General features: G+C 42.4%; 1 protein-coding gene across 4 annotated transcripts in view; it reads right to left on the bottom strand.

Annotated features, from left to right (window-relative positions):
* NIPBL (NIPBL cohesin loading factor) overlaps positions 1–22,551 on the bottom strand; it is a 294,724-nt gene that overhangs the window by 31,051 nt on the left and 241,122 nt on the right. For all 4 annotated transcript variants that reach the window (XM_077816769.1, XM_077816768.1, XM_077816765.1 and 1 more), the window contains 8 exons: positions 20,664–20,753; positions 19,902–20,116; positions 19,688–19,790; positions 18,663–18,761; positions 18,410–18,556; positions 15,464–15,598; positions 12,677–12,775; positions 2,716–2,769 (listed from right to left, as the gene is read on the bottom strand). In XM_077816769.1, coding sequence (XP_077672895.1) covers positions 2,716–2,769; positions 12,677–12,775; positions 15,464–15,598; positions 18,410–18,556; positions 18,663–18,761; positions 19,688–19,790; positions 19,902–20,116; positions 20,664–20,753 — 942 coding nt within the window. The remainder of the gene's footprint in view (positions 1–2,715; positions 2,770–12,676; positions 12,776–15,463; positions 15,599–18,409; positions 18,557–18,662; positions 18,762–19,687; positions 19,791–19,901; positions 20,117–20,663; positions 20,754–22,551) is intronic.

Genomic DNA, 22,551 nt, shown 5'->3' with positions numbered 1-22,551 from the left:
ATCCTCCATGAATTTATCTAGTTCTTTTTTGAGCCCTGTTATAGTCTTGGCCTTCACAACATCCTCTGGCAAAGAGTTCCACAGATTGACTATGCGTTGTGTGAAGAAATACTTCCTTTTGTTTGTTTTAAACCTGCTGCCTATTAATTTTATTTGGTGACCCCTACTTCTTGTGTTATGAGAAGGAATAAACAACACTTCCTTAAATTTTAACAATGAGACACTGTCTCATGGCCCCCTTTTCCCATTAGTGATTACACCAACCACCTCCACTTGCATTCATAATCACATAACTGTTGACGTTGCTACAGAGATGTTTTCTGTATGGAAAAAGTAATATTATGAAAGTATCAAGACCAAGATTTGAAAAAAATGGGCAGTCTAACTTTGGGCTCCAAGTTTATATTTCAACACCTAAACAACTGGCCTGATTTTGAAAAGTGTCAAATATTCAGCTCCCATTAGTGTCACTGAAGCTGAGAGATGCGCAGAACTTTTGAAAATCAGGTCAATTGTTCAGGCACCAAAATATGGATTTGGAGATTAATTTTAGGCACCCATTTTTGAAAGTCTTGGTTTTAATGCATATGAAGGTATCTTTTAATGCGGATGAAAATATAGAGAAGAATGCAAAATGATGTGACCAGCCAGCTCTCTGGGGATTTCAGATGATCCATGTATACTGCAGTAAGACCCCACGTAATAACAGAAGAAATGCAGTCACTAGCTATCACTCCCAACAAATACAAGAACCAACCAGAGAACTGGGAAAGAAATAAAGGGAGTAGTTACAGGCTGGGATTTTCAAAGGGCCATAAGAAGTTAGGCACCCAAATTCCACTGAAATTAAACGGGGGCTGGGCTACTACCCTGCTTAGACTACTTTGAAAAATCCCAGCCACTGTCTTGAAAATGGGCAAAAAAAGATGACCTCAAGAACTAGTCAGATTAACATCAATATTGAGTAAATATAATAAATAAAGCCAGCATCTGGACAGGACAATGAAAAACGCTCTTGCTCCAGCAGTACCAATCAAAACACACTGAACAGTTCTTCCTCCATACCCAGTTCAAAACATAGAGGGGGAAAGAGGTGAAGCCTCCCTCATGACATGGGTGGGTTCTATAGGTGGGTATGGGGCCAGGTTCCCTAACAGGGCCAGCAGGACAGATCCTGTGGGTGTTGCAGAGGGCCCCATGGTGTGGGAAATCATTGGCTCCTCTGCTGTTGTGGAGGAGGGTAATGCCATGATGCCAGTGGTCTTTTGGGATACTCAGAGTAGCGTTAGGGAATTGGCAGCCCTCGTGCTCCATCCGAATCCTCTGAGGAAGCCAGTTCCAATGGCAGTACCACTGGAGCCGGTGGAAGCATGTAAACCATAGGAAGATGCGTTGAAATGTCTTGACCGTGGTATGTCCTGAGTAGGAGATCTGGCATCCCTAGATGTGGATGGTAGTGAAAGGCCACTAGAGTAAACAGTTCATGTGTCTCTGGTGCTTTCTCCAATCTCCCTGGTGTTAATGATACTCATTCCATAGCCAGAACCAGTGCCCGAGTGGAGGACTTTCCTGAAACTGATGAATCTCTGGTCTTAAGGGAGGCTGATGTTGACGGTGTGTGCGGCTTGGTATGCCATACTGGTGGATCTGCCAGTTTGTGAGGATTTTTGTCATGCTTGTGCGTGTTGGAGAACACTGCCTCCCCGTGGCTGGAATTCGTAGAAGGTGCATCATCATTCTTTGGTTTGGAGGAAGACTTACTGCCATGCTTATGTGCACGCTTCCGTACTTCCTGACTAGGCCCCAGCACGGGGTCCCTAGTGGCGGTACCACCGGAGCTGGACTCAAACTTCATAGCTGGAGGCGCACTCCTGGCTGTCTCAAGCTGATGTTGGGAGGGTGGGGTTCCCCCGTTTGGGTCTGCCTGAGGCCTCATGGCGACTTCCACGAGCTACTTCTTAATGTGGAAAGCCCGGCCTTCTTGGGTAAGGCTTGGGAAAGACTGGCAAATATTACATTAATGGACAGGATATTACTGGGCAGGAAGCTCAGATTTTAAATCCTGGTGTCTTTGGCACAGTCCAGTGCCCATGTGTGGGTACTTGGGTGAGGGGTAATATTAAACAGATTCCACCTAAGTCTCAGTTCTACCAAAATTATTACTAAAAGTTAAAACTACGTTAAAACAGTAAAAACAGCAAACGCTACAAGAAAAACTAACTGTATACTATTCTAAACATTTTAATGTGCATCATACACGAGAGGACACTAGTAGCTCTGACTTAGACCATGCAGAAGTGAGAAGGAACCGGAGATATGGTTGATCCACTTGGCCCTTTATCACCTTGGACAAAACGAAGAGGTGAGGCGAGACAAGGACGTATGTGTGGACCCCAACGGAAAGTACTACTTTTAAATTCTCCAGCTTTGGACACATGGCATGGATGTGTAAACCCTCAGTGGAATACAATAGGGACCATTACTCAAAGAAGAACTAGTTTTAGGTACAAAAGCAGTGGCAAAGGAAGAATACAACTGTTAAAGTCAAAAGGTTGTAACAAAAAAGTCAAGAAAATGTTAGATTTTACAATTGGGATCACAGTGTAAAGGACTATTCTAGAAGTTCGTGGAGTTACATTTTAGCCCTAGGTTCCATGAAACATGCTAAGAGTCTTTTGACATTTGTAAAATGAGTCTTTCAAAACTATTACTTACATTTTGAAGAAGTTGTTCAAACCAGTCATATCCTGTATCTCTACAAGCTGCAACCTAAGAAAGAATATTTGGAATAGATTTATAAAAAAGAAATCTGAAGGAAAATGTAATTGAAGTGTTTCAACACAGGTTTAAATTTAAACTATGATAAGTATTTTTCCTTTACGAAAATTATTTTAAATTGTAAGACAGCAGCAACAGGAACTATGTTGTCTGTATTTGATTTTTTTTTCCACGTTTTAGATGCTACCACAACCTACATTAAGTAAGTCTAAAGTTTTTACTTCAGTTGTAGGGTTACTGTGAGATCAAATTTGACCTAAATTTTAATTTTAGTGAAAACTTAGTTTTTGCAAAGCTTAACAGCTAATAAAATATATGACATATTTCAACTGCCCAAAAATGCATTTTTTAAACAGGCCCTATAGGATTTGCCATCATTCCAGGACTGTGTTAACTCATGAGAACCTGAAGGTAAAATTGACTAGACTAAAGAAAATGTAACCGATTAGTCTCTTTTTATTGTCTAAGATCAAACTAATGCATAAACTACTATTTAGAATAAATACTAAAAAGTAGATTAACCAGTTTTATGGTGTTAATAGTGAGATAAACAAATACATTTATTTTAATTGATCATGATTTTAAAACATGTATCCTTTAAAACAATAAATTTTACATAAGGACATTGGACTAGATGTAATGTCCTGCATCACTGAGTCAATCCTGTGCTATTGCACGCAACCCTATCATAAACTCACATTCATAAACTGATCAAGCTCCATCTTAAAACTAGCTAGGTTGTCTGCCACCACTACTCCTTTTGGAAAACTGTTTCAGAACCTCACTCCTTTCATGATTAGACATATTTTAATTTGCAGACTAAATTTATTTATAGCCAGTTTACATCCATTTGTTCTTATGAAAATATTGACCTTTAGCTTAAATAGCTCTTCTCCCTCCGTGATGTTTATCCTCCTGATGTACTGATAGGGAGCAATCTTATCCATTTTCTGCTTTCATTTTGCTAGACTAAATGACCCAAAAACTCTTTTAGTCTCCTCTCATAAGAATGTCTCTCTTTTCCCATGCTCCTCCTACTGGTACTTCTCTGCACCTATTCTAGTTTTTATTCATCATTCTTGAATATGGGTGACCAGAACTGTACACAGTATTCCAGGTGAGATCTTACCATTGCCTTGTACAATGACATTAACACCTTCTTATCTTACTCCTGAGGGCATTCTGTGTCAAAAAATTAAAAATTCTGTGCCAAAAATTTAAAAATTCTGCAAAATTGTGCATGTTTTATTTGTCAATAAATAAATGTAGAGGCTCCTGCATGGCAGTGGGGAGCATAGGCCACTGGCTGCACAAAGGTGGGAGATCATCCTGCATCACCCCATCCCCACCCCTGAGACACAGACTCAGCGGTGAAGGGGCACCTGACCCTGACATAGCACAAGGCCTGGGCCTGCCCCAGAAACACCCTGGAGTCTTACCCCTCTGTGCCAGGTGTGGGGCAGGCAGGCTCAACCATGCAGGATCCAAATGTGAAGGGGCTTGGTGCGGGGTGAGAAGGTTCTACGTAGGACAATCTGGGTGCAGGAAGCTCAGTATGGGGGCTAGGTGTTGGGGGATCTGGATGCACAGAGGCTTGTTGGGGGGATTCCAGGTGCAGGGGCAATGGGACTCTGCAACGACTTCCAGGTGAAGGTGGTTGGGGCTCAGTGGAGGGATCTGGGAGTGGGAGTCTCAGCGGGGGAGTCTGGGCGCTGAGAGAGTGAGGCTTGGTGGGGTGGGGGTCTGGGTGCAGCAGGTTGTGAGTCACTGATGTGGGTGTCTGGATGTGGGGGCTCACGGTGGTGTGGGGGTTTGAGTGCAGGGAGCTCAGTGGGAGGTAGTCTGGGGCGCAGGGGTGGGGTTCTGGAGGCAGAGGGTCTGGGTTCAGGGGTTGAGATTTGGGTATTGAGTGCAAGGGGAGTTCTGGGTGTATGGGGTGAGGCTTGGCAGGAATGTCTGGGTATGGAAGGTCCAGATGCACAGGGGTTGGGAGGATGGGGGAGCAGCTCTTCAAACAGTGACCCCTGTCCCCTGAAGCTGAGGAGAGATGGGGGCAGGAAGTAGGGGAGGATGCTGAGCTTCCTGCAGCTGAGTGAGGTTTCTGGTGATGAGTCTGATACAGCCCCAGCCACTCCTTGCAGGGGAAGAGGAAGTCCCGTCTTCTCCTGCCTCCAGCCCAGCCGGGACTACCAGCTGATCCCGCTCAGGGTAGGAGCCACTGTCTGGGATATTCCCAGTCCAACAGTGATTTACCACTCCGCTGGCTGCTCTGGGTGCCTGAAACGATGTACCTGCACTGCTAGGGAGTGGTGTGTAACTGCTCTTGCAGCTTCCCTTTGCCTCCCTGTCAGGAAGTCATTTTTCTGCGGGAAAGCAAAGAAATCTGCGGGGGACATGAATTCTGTGCATGCGCAGTGGAGCAGAATTCCCCCAGGAGTATTATCTCTAATTGCTAATACCTCATCTGATAAAATCCTAGGATTGCACTTGATTTTTTTCATGAATGCACCACATTAGTGACTCAGTCATCCTATGACTGACTAATACACCTAGGTCTTTCTCCTCCTCTATTATTTCCAATTGATGAGCCCCAGGTTTTAGCAGAAAAAAGGTTACCTACCTTTTGTAACTGTTGTTCTTTGAGATGTGTCGCTCGTGTCCATTCCATTCTAGGTGTGTGCATGCCCACCTGACCTGCACAGTTGTCAGAGATTTTTGCCTTAGCAGTATCCATAGTGTTAGCTGTGGCACCCTCTGGAGTGACACACTCATGCCTTGGTCTATTAGGCACCGCTGGCCCTATGCCCTCTAAATACCTTCTTCCTGGCAACTCCAACACAGGGTTTAGGAGGGCAGGTAATGGAATGGACATGAACAACACATCTTGAAGAACAACAGTTATGAAAGGTAGGTAACAGTTTTTTCTTCGTCAAGTGCTTGCTCATGTCAATTTCATTCTAGGTGACTCACAAGCAATATCCCAGGACGTGGGCTTCGAGTTCAGAGTCATGCGACTTGCAATACTGCTCTATCAAAGCCTGTGTTATCTCAGGCTTCCTGGGTAAGCATGTAGTGAGATGTGAATGTGTGAATGGATGACCAGACGGCGGTCCTGCAGATATCTGGAATTGGCACATGGGCCAGGAAGGCCACCACTGAGGCTTGGGCCCTAGTTGAGTGGGTGGTTACAGTTGCCGGTGGAGGCACTTTTGCCTGATCACAGCAAAACCGGATGAAGGCAGTGATCCATGATGAAATTCTCTGGGTGGACACTGGATGACCTTTCATCCTATCTGCTACCACGACGAATCGTTTCATCGACTTACAGAATGATTTGGTCCTTACAACGTAGAAGGCTAGTGCTCTCCTGAGGTCCAGGGAGTGCAACTTATGCTCCTCCTCATACTTATGAGGCTTTCGGAAGAAGACTGGCAAGAATATCCCCTGGTTCATGTGAAATTGTGAAACCACATTGGGCAGGAAAACTGGGTGTGGCTGCAGCTGGACCCTGTCCTTGAAAAACACCTTATAGGGAGGCTCCAAGGTAAGTGCCCTAATCTCAGAGACCCTTTGTGCAGATGTTATCTCCAACAGGAATGACACCCCCCAGGAGACCAGAAGAAGGGAACAGGAAGCCAACTGCTCGAAGGGAGCTATCATGAGCACTAGATTCAGGTCCTACAGAGGGATGGGGTCTTGGACATGGGGATAGAGTTGCTCCAGACCTTTCAAGTACTGGACCGTCATGTCATAAGTGAAGACTGACCTGCCCTGGAATAGGGGTGAAAGGCTCATATGGCGGCCAAGTGGATCTTAATCGATGAAAGGGAAAAGCCCTGGTGCTTGAGATGCAGAAGGTAGTCCGTTATCGACTGCAGCGAGGCCTGTTCAAGCCTAACCCCTTGGGTCAAGGCCCAGCACCTCAGCCAGGTAGGCTACTCTGGTGGAAGGCTTTTTACTCCCCAGTAGGACCTGCTGGACATGGGCCAAGCACTCCTGCTCTTCGGCATTCAACCATTCAGCAACCAAGCTGTCAGGCCCAGCACTGCTAGACTCGGGTGTAGGAGACTGCCATGGTTTTGGGATAGGAGATCCGGCCAAAGAGGCAGCTGCAGTGGGGCCGTCACCGTCAGGTCCAGCAGCATGCCGAACCAGTGTTGGCAAGACCAAACCAGGGCTATCAGGATCACTTTCACCCTGTCCTGCTTGATCTTCATGAGGACTTTGTGGATCAATGTGGATCATTAGAGCCCCCGACCATGGGAGTAAGAAGGCACTGACAAGGATCCCCCAAAATGAGCAGAGCATGTGGCATTTCCTGTTCTGATGAGTCGCAAACAAGTCCACTTGGAGAGATCCCACTTTCAGAAGATCATGCTGACCATCTTGGGGTGGAGCAACCATTCGTGGCGAGACTAGAAGGTTCTGCTGAGGCGATCTGCTAATACGTTCCTGGTCCTGGGGAGGTGCGCTGTCACAAGATGAATGGCATGCTGCACACAGAAGTCCCAGAGCCGGAGAACTTCCTGGCAAAGGGCTGACAACCTGGCTCCACCCTGCTGGTTGATATAGAACTTTGTGGTGGTGTTGTCCATCAGGACTTGAACCACTTACCCTTCAAGTGGGACCAAAATGCCTGACATATGAAGTGAACCGCTCTGAGCTCCCTGACATTTATGTGGAGGGAGGGGTCGACCCGCAACCAGCGGCCTTGTGTGAGCTCCCCAGGAAAACCAGGGTCAGCGATGGGGACGCGAAGGGAACTCCCTCCAACACCGATCTGGGGTCCAACCACCATGACAATGATGACTGGATGTGGTCCGGCACCTTGACTACCAGGTTTAGGTTGTGCCTGTTGGGGATGTAGACCAATGCCAGCCACGCCTGCAGCGACTGGAGATGGAGCCAGTTATGCCAGACGACGTAAGTACAGGCTGCCATGTGGCCTAACAACCTTTGGCAAGTATGGGCAGTAGTGAGTGGGTCATCCCTTACACGGAGATCACATCTGACATAGCTTACAAACAAGCCTCTGGAAGGAAGACTGGCCAGCATGGAGTCGAGGACTGCCCTTATAAACTCTGTTTGTTGCACTGGTATGAGGGTCAATTTCTTTTTGTTTACTAACAGGCCCACAGGTGGCACGCACCAGATCAGGACTGCTCTGCACCTGATCCCGTGACCTGCTCTTGATGAGCCAATCATCGAGATAAGGATAGACCTGGACTCCCCGACATCTCAGGTAAGCAGCTACCTGGGCCATGCATTTTGTAAATACCCACGGGGCCGGGGAGAGGCCAAAGGGTAGCACCATGAATTGGAAGTGACGCTGGCCCACCATAAAACGGAGGAACCATCTGTGTCCTCGGAAGATGGAAATAAGAAAATAAGTGTCTTTCAAGTCGCGAGCGGCATACCAGTCTCCCGGATCCAGGGAGGGGATAATGGAGATCAAAGAAACCATGCGGAACATCAACTTCTTGAGATATTTGTTTAGTCACCACAGGTCCAGAATGGGTCTTAGGCCCCCTTTGCCTTCAGGATTAGGAAATAGCAGGAGCAGAATCCTTTCCCCCCTCATTTCCCAAGGGACCTCCTCCACTGCTCCCAGCTGCAGGAGGTTGTCAACCTCCTGAATGAGGAGTTGCTTGTGAGAAGGGTCCCTGAAGAGGAACGGGAAGAGGAGTATGAGGGGGTTGGGGTGGATGAGAATTGCAGGGTGTAGGCCAGAGATACAATTTCTAGCACCCAGCAGTCTGAGGTAACCAGCAACTAGGTCGAATGGTAGGGATGAAGATGGTTGAGGAAAGGATGAGGTGGATCCGGGGATGTGACTGGGACACCGCTCTCAAGCGCACCCGCAAAAAGCCCACTTCTGGCCCCTGTGTTTTTTTGCAGGGCCAGGTTCTGCGGGTGAATGGGAGGAGGAAGGGCGGTGACAACATTACCCAAGGTGTCTGATTGCTCCGCTATCTCTTCCACCTGTCGTCCTAAGTTCGTGGCCACCCTTAGGAGCAGGACTTGGTACTCCTTAAAATCATCCAGTGGGTTAGCACAAAAGGGCCCTGCCAGAGCCTCATCTGGAGAGGATGAGAATGACTGGACCACCAGGGGAGGGCTCAGGGCATCATCCCCCCTGGGGGAAAAGGGCTTTCGGAGTGGGCACCTGCCCTTCCACCCCCACGTCCGATTGCACTTCACACACCAAGCCCGGTGCCGTCTGATGCTTGTCTGAAGCAGCAACCAACGATTGCTGAGAAGGGGGCATCAGCATAACTGGCATGCCCCAGGCATTCCAATACAGCCATTGCACTGGTTACTGGCCCTACTGCCAGGATGACATCATGGAGGTGGACACAGCCTCAGGAGCCCAGTCGCAATGTCTTGTCTCGGCAAGAGGCTGAACTCCCACTCAGTGCTGGAGGAATCCTCCTCTGATGACCATGGCAGGGCTGTCGACAACTGAGTCTGGTGGCTAACCATTGCCGTGGGTAAACGGTTCCTTGAATAGGTGGAGTACAGGGAGTGGCACCGTGTTGGGGAACATTCCCGTGGTCTAGGTGTTGGCGGCTGACATCATGGAGAGGGTCAGCAAGCGGACGACAATGACCGGCGCCTCCCTCTGGGCAAGTCTCGACAAGAGGGCTGAGACCAGGAGCGCAGTGCCAGTGAATTGGTGACCTGGGCTGATGCGGAGACCAGGGGTGTGATGACTAAGAGTTCTGCCTTGGCTCCAGAGACTGGTGGTGTTCACTCGCCTTCTGGGGGGCTTTCATGGCTGGCTTGCCCTCTGGGTCCATTGCAGCAGGTGGTGCTGGCTGCTCTGGGAGCGTCCTTTGCTCTCTGGGCACCGGGAGGGGCTGGGAAGGTGCTAACTCAGCAATGACTCTGGGTCCCCAACCGCTTCCTGGAGTTGGTGGTGGATCCATTGGGATATGTATCCCCTTGTGTCTCTGGGGTGGGTGAGAGGTCGCTCCGAACAGGGTCCTTTACCCGATGCCCGTTGGTCCTTGCTCAGTGCGGGTCCTGCTTTTTTGACTTCTTCTTGGGCACCGGCAAAGGGGAATGGTGTCAGGTAGAGCCCAGTGTCAGGGGTGCACAACACACTGAGGCGAAGTACTGGGAATCGAGTCCAGCTGGGATGGCTCAGAGGCCGAGCTGAGAGCAGCCTCCATAAGAAGGGCTCTCAAATGGATGTCACGCTCTTTTTGTATCCTGGGAAGAACGTTCTTAAAGATACAACACCTTTCTTTTACATGAGATTCCCCAAAGCACTTCAGACAGCTGCCATGGGGGTCACTAACAGGCCTATTACAGTCAGCGCAGGGCTTAAAACCTGGAGACTGAGGCATGCCCTGCTTGGGGAAAAATCCCCTAACTTACTAACTATACTGCTGAACAACTACTTACTAACTACAGTAAACAAAACTATTTACACCTCTAATACATGAAGTGAAGAAGGAAACCGATGATCACTTGTGAGGCAACGGAGAGAGGCACTCCAACCAACCAGCATGGGCGGTAAGAAGGAACTGAGAGGGTGTAGGGCCATGGCAGCTGATATATTGATGCATGAGTGTGACACTCCAGAGGGCGCTGCAGCCAACCCTACGGATACTGCTAAGGCAAATCTCCGACAATCGGGCATGTGGGTGTGCGCACACCTAGAATGGAATCGACAAGAGCAAGCACTCGAAGAAGAAATTCCTGCTATAAGTGCATGACCTTGTACTTCGTACTATTATACGCCATTCCGTTTTTATTACTCTAGTTCATCCAGTTCTTCCTGAATAATATTACATTCCTTGTCCAGAATGGCAATGCCTCCCAACTCTGTGTCATCAGCAAGTCTCATTAGCACACTCCCACTTTTTTTTTTTTCCAAGATCACTAATAAAAACATTAAATAAGATTGGTCTCAAAATAGATCCTTGAGGAACTTGGTGAATTACCTCTCTCCAGCCTGATTGTTCTCCCTTCAGCACAACCCATTATCATCTCTCTGTTAGCCAGTTCCTTACCCACCTTACAATTCATGCACTGATCCCCATCTTTTCCATTTCTAATAATTTCACATCTGGTACAGTATCAAATACTTTACTGAAGTCCAAACAGATTAAATCTAATGCATTTCCCTTGTCTAAAAAAAAAAAATCAGTTATTTCATCCAAGAAAGGTTATAAGGTTAGTCTAGCAAGATTTTCCTTTGATAAACCCATATTGCATTTTAACCCATTAACCTGCACGTCTTTAATTGTTCTTTCCTTCAAAATTTGTTCTGAAGCCTTGCATAATATTAAGGTCAGACTAACAAGTCTGCAGTTACCTGGATCACTAGTTCCTCTTACTTAAACAGGTACTATGTTTCCTATTCTCCTGTCTGATGGATTTTTAAAAAAATCTTTGCTTCTGGACTTGCAATTTCATGTCCCAGTTCTTTCAGTATTCCGGGATGGAGATTATCTGGTCCTCCCAATTTAAACACATTAAGCTCTTTAAGTTTTGCTTCCACCCTAGATGTGATCATTTCCATTTTTATATGCTCGTTCCCATTAGCCATCTTGTCTTTGTCCCTGTGTTTTATATGATCATTCTTACTGAAGACTGAAACAAAGTATTCATTTAGTTTTTGGGCTGTACCTAGACTATCTTTAATCTTTACCCCATCCATGCTGAATAATGGACACACTTCTTTTCTTGTTCTCTTTTTATTCATATGGCTAAGGAACCACTTACTATTTGTTTTAATTTCCTTTGCAAGGTCTAACTCAGTTTGACTTTTGGCAATTCTCACTTTATCCCTATACTTTCTGATTTCTGAGACATACGTTTCTTTGCTAATCAATGTTTTCTTCCATTCCTTGTAGGTTCTTTGCTTACACCTAATATCTTTTTTGAGGTGATTATTCATCCAGTTAGGTCTGCCAAGTTTTTTCCCTTTACTTGGGATGCCAATTCCAGATTTTTTTTGCATATTTGACTCGAAGAAATTCCAAGTCTACTCCACATTTATGTCTCTAAACTCTTCAATCCAGTTTGTCTTCACTAACTAGCTCCATTAATTTCTCAAAAACCCGCCCTTTTGATACAAGAAACCTTAGTTACTGACCTGTTTTTAATTATCTTTCCATTTAATTTAAACTGCACTGACTTGTGATCACTCAATCCAAGTTTATTTTCTACAACCAGCTTGTCTATAACATCCTCAGTACTTACCAAAAACAAGTCTAAAATAGCATCACCTCTTGTTGATTCAATGATTATTTTGGTTATACATGCAAACTTTTCTTTTGACACATGTAAAGATTCTAAGAATCTGGGTTCAATTTGTTGCTGATATAAATTGGGTACAACCAAATTGGCATTCAAAAGAATGTATGCGCTTATGCCAAATGCATTCTGGCCCTGCATTTCTTATTGACCTACTGAAATTAACCTTTCATATGGATTTTATGTATCACATATGGGATACTTTCTTCAAATGAAGTAAAATTTCTTTAGTGGCCTCCAGGCAGCACTGATGGCTACACATAGCTCTATTAGGGAATTCTATTGTATGTAATAGGAGACCATTTGGTATAATTATAATTTTACAGCACCAGAACAGAATGTAGTACCATTTATCATCACCAATAGGCTGATGAGTATTTATATTAAAAGTTTCCTACAAGATACTCTTGTTTCTTCCCAACTGTCAGCTGAATAAACCCATCACATCTTAAGGGATACAGCAAAAGAGGAGTACATATGAGATTTATAAAACTGTCTGGTGATTTAATTACTTGTTTATTTTTATATATTATAAGAAGGCTCAACAATAAAAATTATTTCAAGACATGTTAAAAAACACCTAATCAAATCCCGCATGTGACTCTTAGTTCAAATTTGTAAGGCATACCACATCAGTGATGTTTAGTATTTTCCTGGTCATTGCTTCTTTGTCATTGTGGGGAGTTGGAGTAAACCAGAGTTTCTGGAATGTCTCATTCACCAGTTTCTAGAGGGAAAAATATATAGTCAGAGATACATAACTTTATCTTGACATAAAGGTTTCCATTTTATTTCCCACATAAGAGTATAGACTTATTGATGGTGTGTCATTTTACACAGAATTACTGGAGCTAAGTGAGGCCTTCTAGAAAGAGAAGGTTACCTGAGCAAGACCTGTATCTCTATCTTAGAAGTTGGATTCCCAGACCAGGCCTGAGTCACCTGGGGCCTCCAAGCTGTATCTGAGGTCACCATTGCCTGGAAGGACATCTGGATAATTATTAATGACCAATGGAAATCCATGCTGCAGAAAATCTACACTACAACAACATTTGTGGAAAATGCCATTTTCAGCATTTTACTGAGAGATTTTGTCAGACTGGGAAGAACTGTTACAAGTTTCAGCAGACCATTACTGCAGTTTCCTGGTGATTCATCATCATCAGATATATATCACTAGATACAGTGAAAGCTTCACTCAGCCAAACAGAACTGTTAACTTCTGTATAGAAAAGAAGAGAACTGGATTCTTCAGCTAAAGTTTGATTGACGATTCCTGTCTGAATATGCTGGTGAAATTCTTACTATCCAGTGTCTATATAATAAGAGGAGCTGGTCACAACCTCTGTGTTTAAGTTGCTTAATACCGTCCTTTATAAAGGACTCTTGCATTCTTTAAACTGAAAACTCTCATACCTCCACTATTTGCAGTAAGCCACTGATACATGGCATTGGGCAAACACTTCAGACTAAAGAAATGCCTTTTCTTTGTCCTGTGAAATTCCATTCAGCTTTTGCTAAGATATAAACTGTTAAAAATCATCCTCTCTCACCTGTGCCTTGCAAGCCTCAGGAAAATTTGGGCAGCATGCCAAAATAATAACTGAACACGGAAACATTTTATGACCAGGCTGCCACTGCCAATAAGCAGTAACAACATACACTGTACTGGAAATACTTAGGAGCTGCCAAAGCAGCTGTAATAGGGTGGGAGGAGAAGAGAGCTAGGCTAGGTTCCTACCTTGGACCCAGCACATGTCCCCAAGTGGCCCATGCCTCTTTGGGTACCCTGTTAGGTAGGAATCCCTCCAACTCTAAGTTGGGGGCCTGGGAAGGGAGAAAAGAGAAAGCAAAGCTAGGTTCCCCCAACTCCAGTTATGGCCCCAGCAGCTCATTGGGGCATCACATGTGGCAGGATCATCCGCAACTTTTGGGAGGTGGAGAAGGAGGAGAAAGCCAGGCCAGACTCCCCTGCCATCGCAGAACATAGATCCAGCTATTCATTCCCACTCTTTAATTACATAATCACACTTTTTTTTCCATAGGACCCCTACTTCATTCAGTATACAGAAAGGACAGAATTAAGGTAACATAGGCACATGTAAATCTAGCATTTCATAACTTTTCAGTGCTTGACTTTGCAACCTAAATAAAGTGCCTTTAATGTAGGTTTTTCTGGGTTTTTTAAATGCAATCATAGAAGTGTAGAACTGGAAAGGACCTCAAAAGGTCATCTAGTCCAGTCCCCTGAACTCAGGGCAGGACTACATAATAACTAGACCATTCCTGACAGCTGTTTGTCTAGCCTGTTCTTAAAAGCCTCCAGTGATGGAGATTTCACAACCTTCCTACAATTTGTTTGAGTGCTTAACTACCCTGACAGTTAGGAAGTTTTTTCTAATGTCTAACCTAAACCTTCCTTGCTGCAATTTAAGCCCATTGCTTCTTGTCCTATCCTCAGAGGTTAACAAGAACGATTTTTCACCCTCTTTCTTGCAACAAACTTGTATGTCCTTGAAAACTGTTATCAGGTCCCCCCTTCAGTCTTCTCTTCTCCAGACTAAACAAACCCAATTTTTTCACTTTTTCCTCATAGGCATAGGTCATGTTTTCTAGACTTTTAATAAGTTTTGTTGCTCTCATCTGGACTTTCTCCAATTTGTCCACATCCTTCTTGAAATATGGTGCCCAGAACTGGACACAATACTTCAGCTGAGGTCTTATCAACGCAGAATAGGGTGGAAGAATTACTTCTCATGTCTTGCCTACAACACTCCTACTAATGCATCTCAGAATTATGTTCTTTTTTTTTTTTTTTTTTTGCAACAGTGTTACACTCTTGACTTATATTTAGCTTGTGATCCACTATAGACCCCAGATCCTTTTCCACAGTACTCCTTCCTAGGGAGTCATTTCCCTTTTTTTTGTGCAATTAACTGTTCTTTCCTAAGTGGAGTAATTTGCATTTGTCCTTATTGAATTTCATTCTGTTTACTTCAGACAATTTCTTCAGATAATTTTGAATTTTAATCCTATCCTCCAAAGCACTTGCAACCCCTTCCAAATTGGGAGGATTTATTTATGTCAGTAATCAGATAGATACAGAGTGGAGATAATTTATATTTGCAAGTGGAAAAGAAGAAATAAATCTAAATATTTTTATTTTATTTCTGAGCTCCCTTATTTTTTAAACAAAAATGGAGTAAACAACACGTCTGACAGGAACCTATCAATATCATTGTGAATTTTAAAAAAAAGACATTTATTTTAAAAAGTTAAAAACAAATAAAAATTATACATATACTAAAGAAACTCTGAAATGCTTCTAAGGAAAAATCTATTTATTTATTTCTCAAGATAAAAGAAAACTAAAATAAACCGTAATTAAAAACTTAAAAGAAATATTCTACCCTACCTTAATGCCCTCTTCATCATTGACTCTGCGAATCATTTTCACGCACATCTCTGTAATTTTGGGAAATGTTGGCTGTTCAATGCAGATATCCCTAAGAATCTTTATAACTCTCTTTCTGACACTGATACCAGTATCCTGATGGGAGAAAGCAAAATACTCTTGAAAAAAAAAATCAGAAGTGAGAATGAATTTAAGTATTGTGTGCATTAATATCAATTAAAAGTTATCAAGCCTGACTTGCAAAACATGTTAAAATAATAACTAAGAAATTCTAAATGCACCTATATGAAAGACAGCATTACTGTTTGGTAACACTACTTCATTCCAGAGGTCCTGTAGGTCCTGGAAGTCAAGTCCTGTGAATACTGCATTGTTGCCCCATTCTACATTCTCTCCCTCAAGAGCTCTGCATTTGTTCTGGTATTAAGGATTGGTCTAAAATCTATCAGAGCCTGATAACTCTGCATATTAACTGGACAGAGATTACACTTCCTTCCTTTCCAGGAGACTGGCTTGGGAAGCAACAAACTGACCATTAAAATGCAGATATTCTGCATGAGAGAGACAAAATGGGTGAGGTAATATCTTTTACTGGACCAACTTCTTTTGGTGAATGAGAGAAGCTTTTGAGCAACACAGAGCTCTTTCTTCAGGTCTGGGAAAGGTACTTAAAGTGTCACAGCTAAATGCAACATGGAACAGATTGTTTTAGTATAAGTAGTTAGCACATATTCTAAGAGACTATTTAAGGTAGTGGTGGCCAGTTAACACCTATGCAGTCATAGGACAGAATGGGGGGTTAGTGGGTTACAGATTGTTGTAATAAGCCATAAATCCAGTGAGTCTGTTCAGTCCATGATTTTTAAGATCTAGCAGAGTTATGAAGTTAAACTCCCAGGCTCATCTTTTGAAAGCACTGTGCAGGTTTCCTTTGAGGTTGAGGACTGACAAGTCAGACAGAGAGTGATCACTTTGTGAAAAGTGTTCACCCACAGGTAATAGGGTGTTTTTGTATTTTATCATTTTCCTGTGAGAGTTCATTCAATAGCACAGTGATTGTCTGGTTTCACTCACATAGTTGTTATTGCGGCATTTAGTGCACTTGATGAGGTATACCATGTGTTGTGATAGGCTTGTGTTTAAGAGTACAACTAGTAGGCCACTGGGCTATTTCACTGTAAATTACATTTTTGATTATTGTCTGGATACATTGTAACACATGTTTAATGCCTTAAATTATAACAACAGATGATACCAATAACTAAATCCTCACTTGACAGTTTCATATTTTAAATGATCAGGTTTGTACTCTTCTGTCCCAAGTGGGCTACAGCAGGCTCTCTTTTTTGTTAACCCTCATATTCAATATGTACATGAGGCAATCTAATGGTGATAGTGAGATGGTGAGGGCTTCTAAATGTAGATCACTCCAAGTTCTAAATCTCTATGTTATCAGATTCAAACTGCAACTTTCCCAATGTTTAAAAGAGAAATCAGCTTGTGCTCTAGCTTGCTGAAACTCTCAGATACGATAAAGATATTATTGATTGGAAATAAATGGCAGAAATATATCTGACTCTAACTGAGGGAGTTTTCCCATCTTTTGTTACTCAGGTTTGCAATTTGGAGAATCTTAGTGGATTCTTCCATCCTTCTTAATACCCAAAGAGCAGAGTACTTTCCCTCCCTCCAAATCTGCACTCATTCAGAAGATGGCAACTATTTTTTGTCCAACTGCGGATACTGCCAGTGTAACCTGTCTTTTTGTGACCTTGAGATTGATTTTCTGCAATATGGTCTACCATAAATTGGATTATACCTGAAGATCATTCAAAACTTCAGCTATTGCAGTGTAACATAATGGTGTTTTTCACAGGTAGCATATTGCACTTGAATTCCAGAGACTGCACTAGCTTCCAACAAATTCATGTTTCGGTGCATTTAACACAAAAAACTTGCAGTGGTTAGGCTGCTGGTGTGTTAAGACCACTGCCTATCATGCTGACCAATTCTGTCTCGTTTCCTTGTACTTCCCCATCAGTCTGTCTGTATCCATCTATTGTCTCTTTCCTTGTACTTAGATTGCATGTCTTTGGGGGCAAAGATTATTTTTTCTGTTCATTGTTTATACAGTGCTTGGCACAATGAGATCATGGTCCATAACTAGGACTCCTAGGCACTATAGTGATACCAACAACAATCACCTTTAATATTTGGGTCTTATATGTCTTAGAGTTCTCTCTTCTCCTGTTTTATCCCTATAGTTCAGATCAGTACCCGCAATGTTCTGAGAGCAGAGCTCTCTCACTGTCAGATTATTGGCTCTAGAACTTAACCTTTTACACCACTCTTGGTTTGACAGACATAGAAAAGATAGATCCTAGCTTATCTACTTTCTCAGGCTTAATCTACGGAGATGGAAACATAGGAATGAGAAGTTTAGGCTTTTAGATTTAATATGCTACAAGTTCTTAAACAATGACACAGGGTCACACTGAATATTTCTATATGTATTTACAAGTGTTTGATATATACATGTTCCTAAAGCCTTCCACATGCATGTTTAAATCAAAATAAATAACTTGACATGCAAAATACTAATGCTTTCTCACTGTTAATTTAACATGTTCATGTGATCTATCTGAATATCATAAACACATATACAAAATAATTGCTCTTTGGCATCTGAAAATGTTTTTACAATGCCAAAAATTAAAACAGAAAAATGTATAGGTTTAGCTTCTGACCCACTAGTTCCTCATCAAAAGCAACTGTTCCAATTCACAAGGTTAGTCTGGTGGGCAGAATTTTTAGTTTTGATTCCCCAAAAAATCTATACAAGTTAATTTACTCTAGGAACTGGGATGCTATTCAATATAATTAAGCATATAAACCCAGTTAAAAATGTGTTTACAAACATCAAAGTGATTTCAAAAGTGACCATACCAGTATTCGCTCAATGAGCATGTCATAATACTGCTCAGCAAGTTGAGGTCGACAGAGCACAAACCGACCAAGCAACTCCACAGCTGCTTCTCGTACACTAGTGGAGTTATCCATTAACCGTCCATGAACACCTCGTTGCATATCCAACTAAAAATATAAAGGGAAACACGAATGCAAAGTATGGAAAAACAGAATTTCTTTTAAATGTGAATAGAAGAATGTATGTACATTACAGATAGTTTCCTTTTTTTACCCTGGCGAGAATGCTGGGGTCTACAGCAACAACCTCAGACAAACACTTCATGGCTTTTGTTCGAACAGCAATCGCATTTTCACCAAGCACACGCAGAATCTAATAAGAAAACAGAAGTGACATTTTAAACGCTTTTGGAAAGTAGCAAGCAGTGTTCAATGCAAGCAAAAATACAATGGAATAACATGCAAAAGTCAAACTAAAATGAGAAAAAATCAACTACCAAAAATCGAACAAACTTTTAGAAAGTGAGGGGATACATGTGAGTGATGACTTTCCTGCACTGACATTGGAGCCTGGATTCTCCCTCACTATGTTAAGTTATAACCCAAATGTTGATCCATAGGGTCCATCCATTTATTTTAGCTCTGTTTTTCCTATCCACGTCACTTTATTATCCTCCAAACAAGATTTGTGCACCCCAACTTTGAGATAGCTCTATTAAGTGGATCAAAGAAAGTAATGTGACCCAAAGCATTACCTGGAGCTCAAATGTATCACCATGTCTACATGTTAGTGCTCTTTTCCCAGCCAGAAAGAAGGAACATTAAGGTCACTTGGTCAAACCATGACCATCAGCATGACAGCACCATTCATTGCAGGCAAATGATTGAGCTAGTTTGCATGGTCCAATTTAAAATTTATACAGTTATATGAATGATCTATGAAGACATGTTTTATGAGGTCATGTTCCCAATCAGGCATGCATTTTAGATAGATAAAATCTGTGAAAAGGTTTCAACATTTTGTAGTTATCTTTTTATTGTGCCCATCTAGTTGATGAATCTCTACATATGCACAAATAAAACAATGTATGTACAGTATGGTATATGTACAATACATGCAGGAAAAAAGAAAAATAAGCACATATGCTATCAATACATAACATGAAAACATGTGGTGTTATCATGACCTATTAAATACCTGTGCTCAACAATGAACAGACATTGCACACTACCCCATAAGTGTTTGGAACCAGGAAACCAACTGTATTTCACAGCATTAAGACTTCTGGCACAGTTTACCTGTGTCAAATAAATATCGAAGCTCTGGGCAAACGGCCTCATAGAGGCCAAGTAGCGAACAATCAAGCAAGCATCTTCATAGTCCACAGTATCAGAATTCATCCTGCAACAAAATTAACACAGTACTTGATAGTTATTTATTAAAAAACAAAGAAAAATGCTTATAAGTCAAATGAGCAGGTAACAAACTAAATCCACAATTACTGAAACTTACTTCAATGTACTGAACTGAGAGGGTGCAGTTTTAATGATACTGCGAAGAAATTTTTTGCGACCTTCCGCTCTGTGCATGATTTGTCCTGTTGTCTCAACTTCTTTTGCATGGTGAGTTCCTTCAGATGAATCCTCATCCTTCTGAGATTTCATTGCTTTCTCTGTCTCCATAGTTGTGTCACGGAACCACTGAGCTATATAAAATTTCCGAGAAAACTGGAGAAATGCAACAAGATTGGCAAAAAAACCAAAGAGAGTGATTATTAATAGTTCCTTTTCAAGTTGTGAAAAAATTAAATTGGGTCCAGGCAGGTATTAGCCCGGGGTTCAATGCTATTCAACATTTTTGTTTGAGACTTGAAAGGCAGAGTGGAAAATATGTTAGTCTAATACAAACAATACCGACAAGAACCAAAGGATTATCGTAGATGAACAGTATATGTGGACGTCTACAGTGTCAAGTATGGCATTTATGAAAGTCAGTCTGAATGCATCAAATACCAACCTAAACAGTGTGCTCCAACTAGAATTTAATCATTGGCAGGCAAGGACCATTATAAACATTATGTCTGAAATTCAGTAGAATGGGTCTACTAAGATTTCAACTACTTTAGAGTGATGCATGCTATGAACAGTTTTGGGATTAGAACGAGCATGTAACCAAGGCACAAGTATGTCTGTCTAAGAGCCTTGGGGAATAAACCATCCCGTTGATGAAGTTCCATTTATATAGACCGAATACATCCAGAAAATTGAAATTTACCAGTAATGAGGCATCAGTCTCTGTGTTTTCATCCAAATAATCTAGCAATGCCTTTTGCAGCTGCTGGATTTCATCTTCTCCTCCTGAAACCTGTAATATGTAGCAAGATACATTCATAAAATATAATATCTCACAGTTGCAAATATGATCAAGAAATCATGACACACACATACATATAAATTAATGTAAAGTAAAAGCACACAATTAATTACTTTGACAATAATTCCAAATTAGTTAGATAATTTCTGTAAATAAATTATCACTAAAACTGCAACACACAAACCAGATTATACATGAGGGACATTGTCTGGCTACGCCGGAAGAAGGACAGGAGACATTGGATGTGGTTTAATTAGGCCACAGCTATTCTTAAATGTCAGAGTACCTGGTAGATAAAAGTGTACAGTGCAGGTAATTCCATAATCATTTACATATACCTGGGGGTGAGGACTGTTGTCAGCCCTAACACTTTACCTATCCTAGTCCCCAGCCAACCCGATGCTGGTACCTCACCCACCATCTCCCTCAAACGAGAGTTATGGGGGGCTATAAAGGAGCGGGAGTTGGCTCCCTGCCACACCAATAATAGGAGTACTGAACTCCCTCCGCTCCCCGTTTCCACTCCTTTAAAGAATATCTCCTTTAAATCCTTCACCAAACTATTTTATCTGATCACCATATCCCTTCCCTACAGAGTACCTACACTGGACATCCACCCCATGCTTCCATAATGAGTTGCAATATCATAGCCTAACCTCCGTTTCATGTCCACCACCACAAAGCCCTAATACACTGTGAGGAAGGCGAGAAACCACTACCTCGCCTTGGTCAATCTGGCGGAGAGGGAAAAAATTCCTTCCCAGCCTCCTCCCCGGCCCTCGAAACAAATGAGGAGCACAATACCCACAATGGATGATGACAAAACCTGGTATTTAAACTACTTCCATGGGTGAGAGGGTAGGGGCTGTTCCACCTGGTCCAGGTAAAAGAGGGCTTTTTTTGTACCAGTGTGGACCTAAATAGTTTCCCTTCTCTTCTGCTCATTGGTCTGAAGTTGCTGCAGAAAATCATGTCACACACCTTTTCCTACAAGCCAGACAATGGCCACTATCACTTAACAGAAACAACTGTAGAGCAGAATGTGATAGATGAAAATAAACTGCCTTCCTAAAATCTTACTGGGTTAATATTCAGTCTGTGATGTTGCTATGGCCCCTGTTACTGGGAAAAAATGCCAAAGGATTTAAATCCCCCAAAACAGTCTGACACACAGACAAATCAAGAAATATCACATCAGTTGTCTGTTGGGTTACAAATGTTAGACACTGGAACGGCAGGTTGCTTAGGTCACTATGGCAAAAAGGCAGGAAAAAGAAGGGAGAAGAAAGGGAGAAGTTGAGAGAAATAGTCTCATTAATTTTGACAAAGCAAGGTTATCTGTTAGTAACTGTTGTCCCAGGACATAACATCTACACAAGCACCATTGATTTCATGTGCTCAAATATATCTAAAAAAGCAGAGCTCATTGGGGCTGCACAAGTGTACCTTCAAAGATCTGAACATTGGCAGTGACGTTATTAAAGGAACTAAGACAGGATACTCTGAAGAGTGGAGATTTGGGTGGGAACGTGACTCTGCATAGGCATTTATAATATAAGAATGGTTACTGTAAGAAACCTTTTTTCACCTTTTAGAACTATTTCTGTAAATCCACATTCTTAGAAGATTAGCAAGATTTCAATTTAATTAATATTAGTCAACAAGATTTAGATTGAAAGCTCTTTGGGGCAGGACTCTTGTCCTTTTATTTGTTCTATGAAATGCCTAATAAAATTTGAGTGCTTAAAAGAATGAAAAAACAAAGCAGTAATTACCCAAGAGGACAGCT

The sequence above is a fragment of the Eretmochelys imbricata genome, chromosome 5 (assembly GCF_965152235.1).
Source record: "Eretmochelys imbricata isolate rEreImb1 chromosome 5, rEreImb1.hap1, whole genome shotgun sequence".
Taxonomy (NCBI): domain Eukaryota; kingdom Metazoa; phylum Chordata; order Testudines; family Cheloniidae; genus Eretmochelys; species Eretmochelys imbricata.
This window is presented reverse-complemented; position numbering and strand designations above follow the sequence as displayed.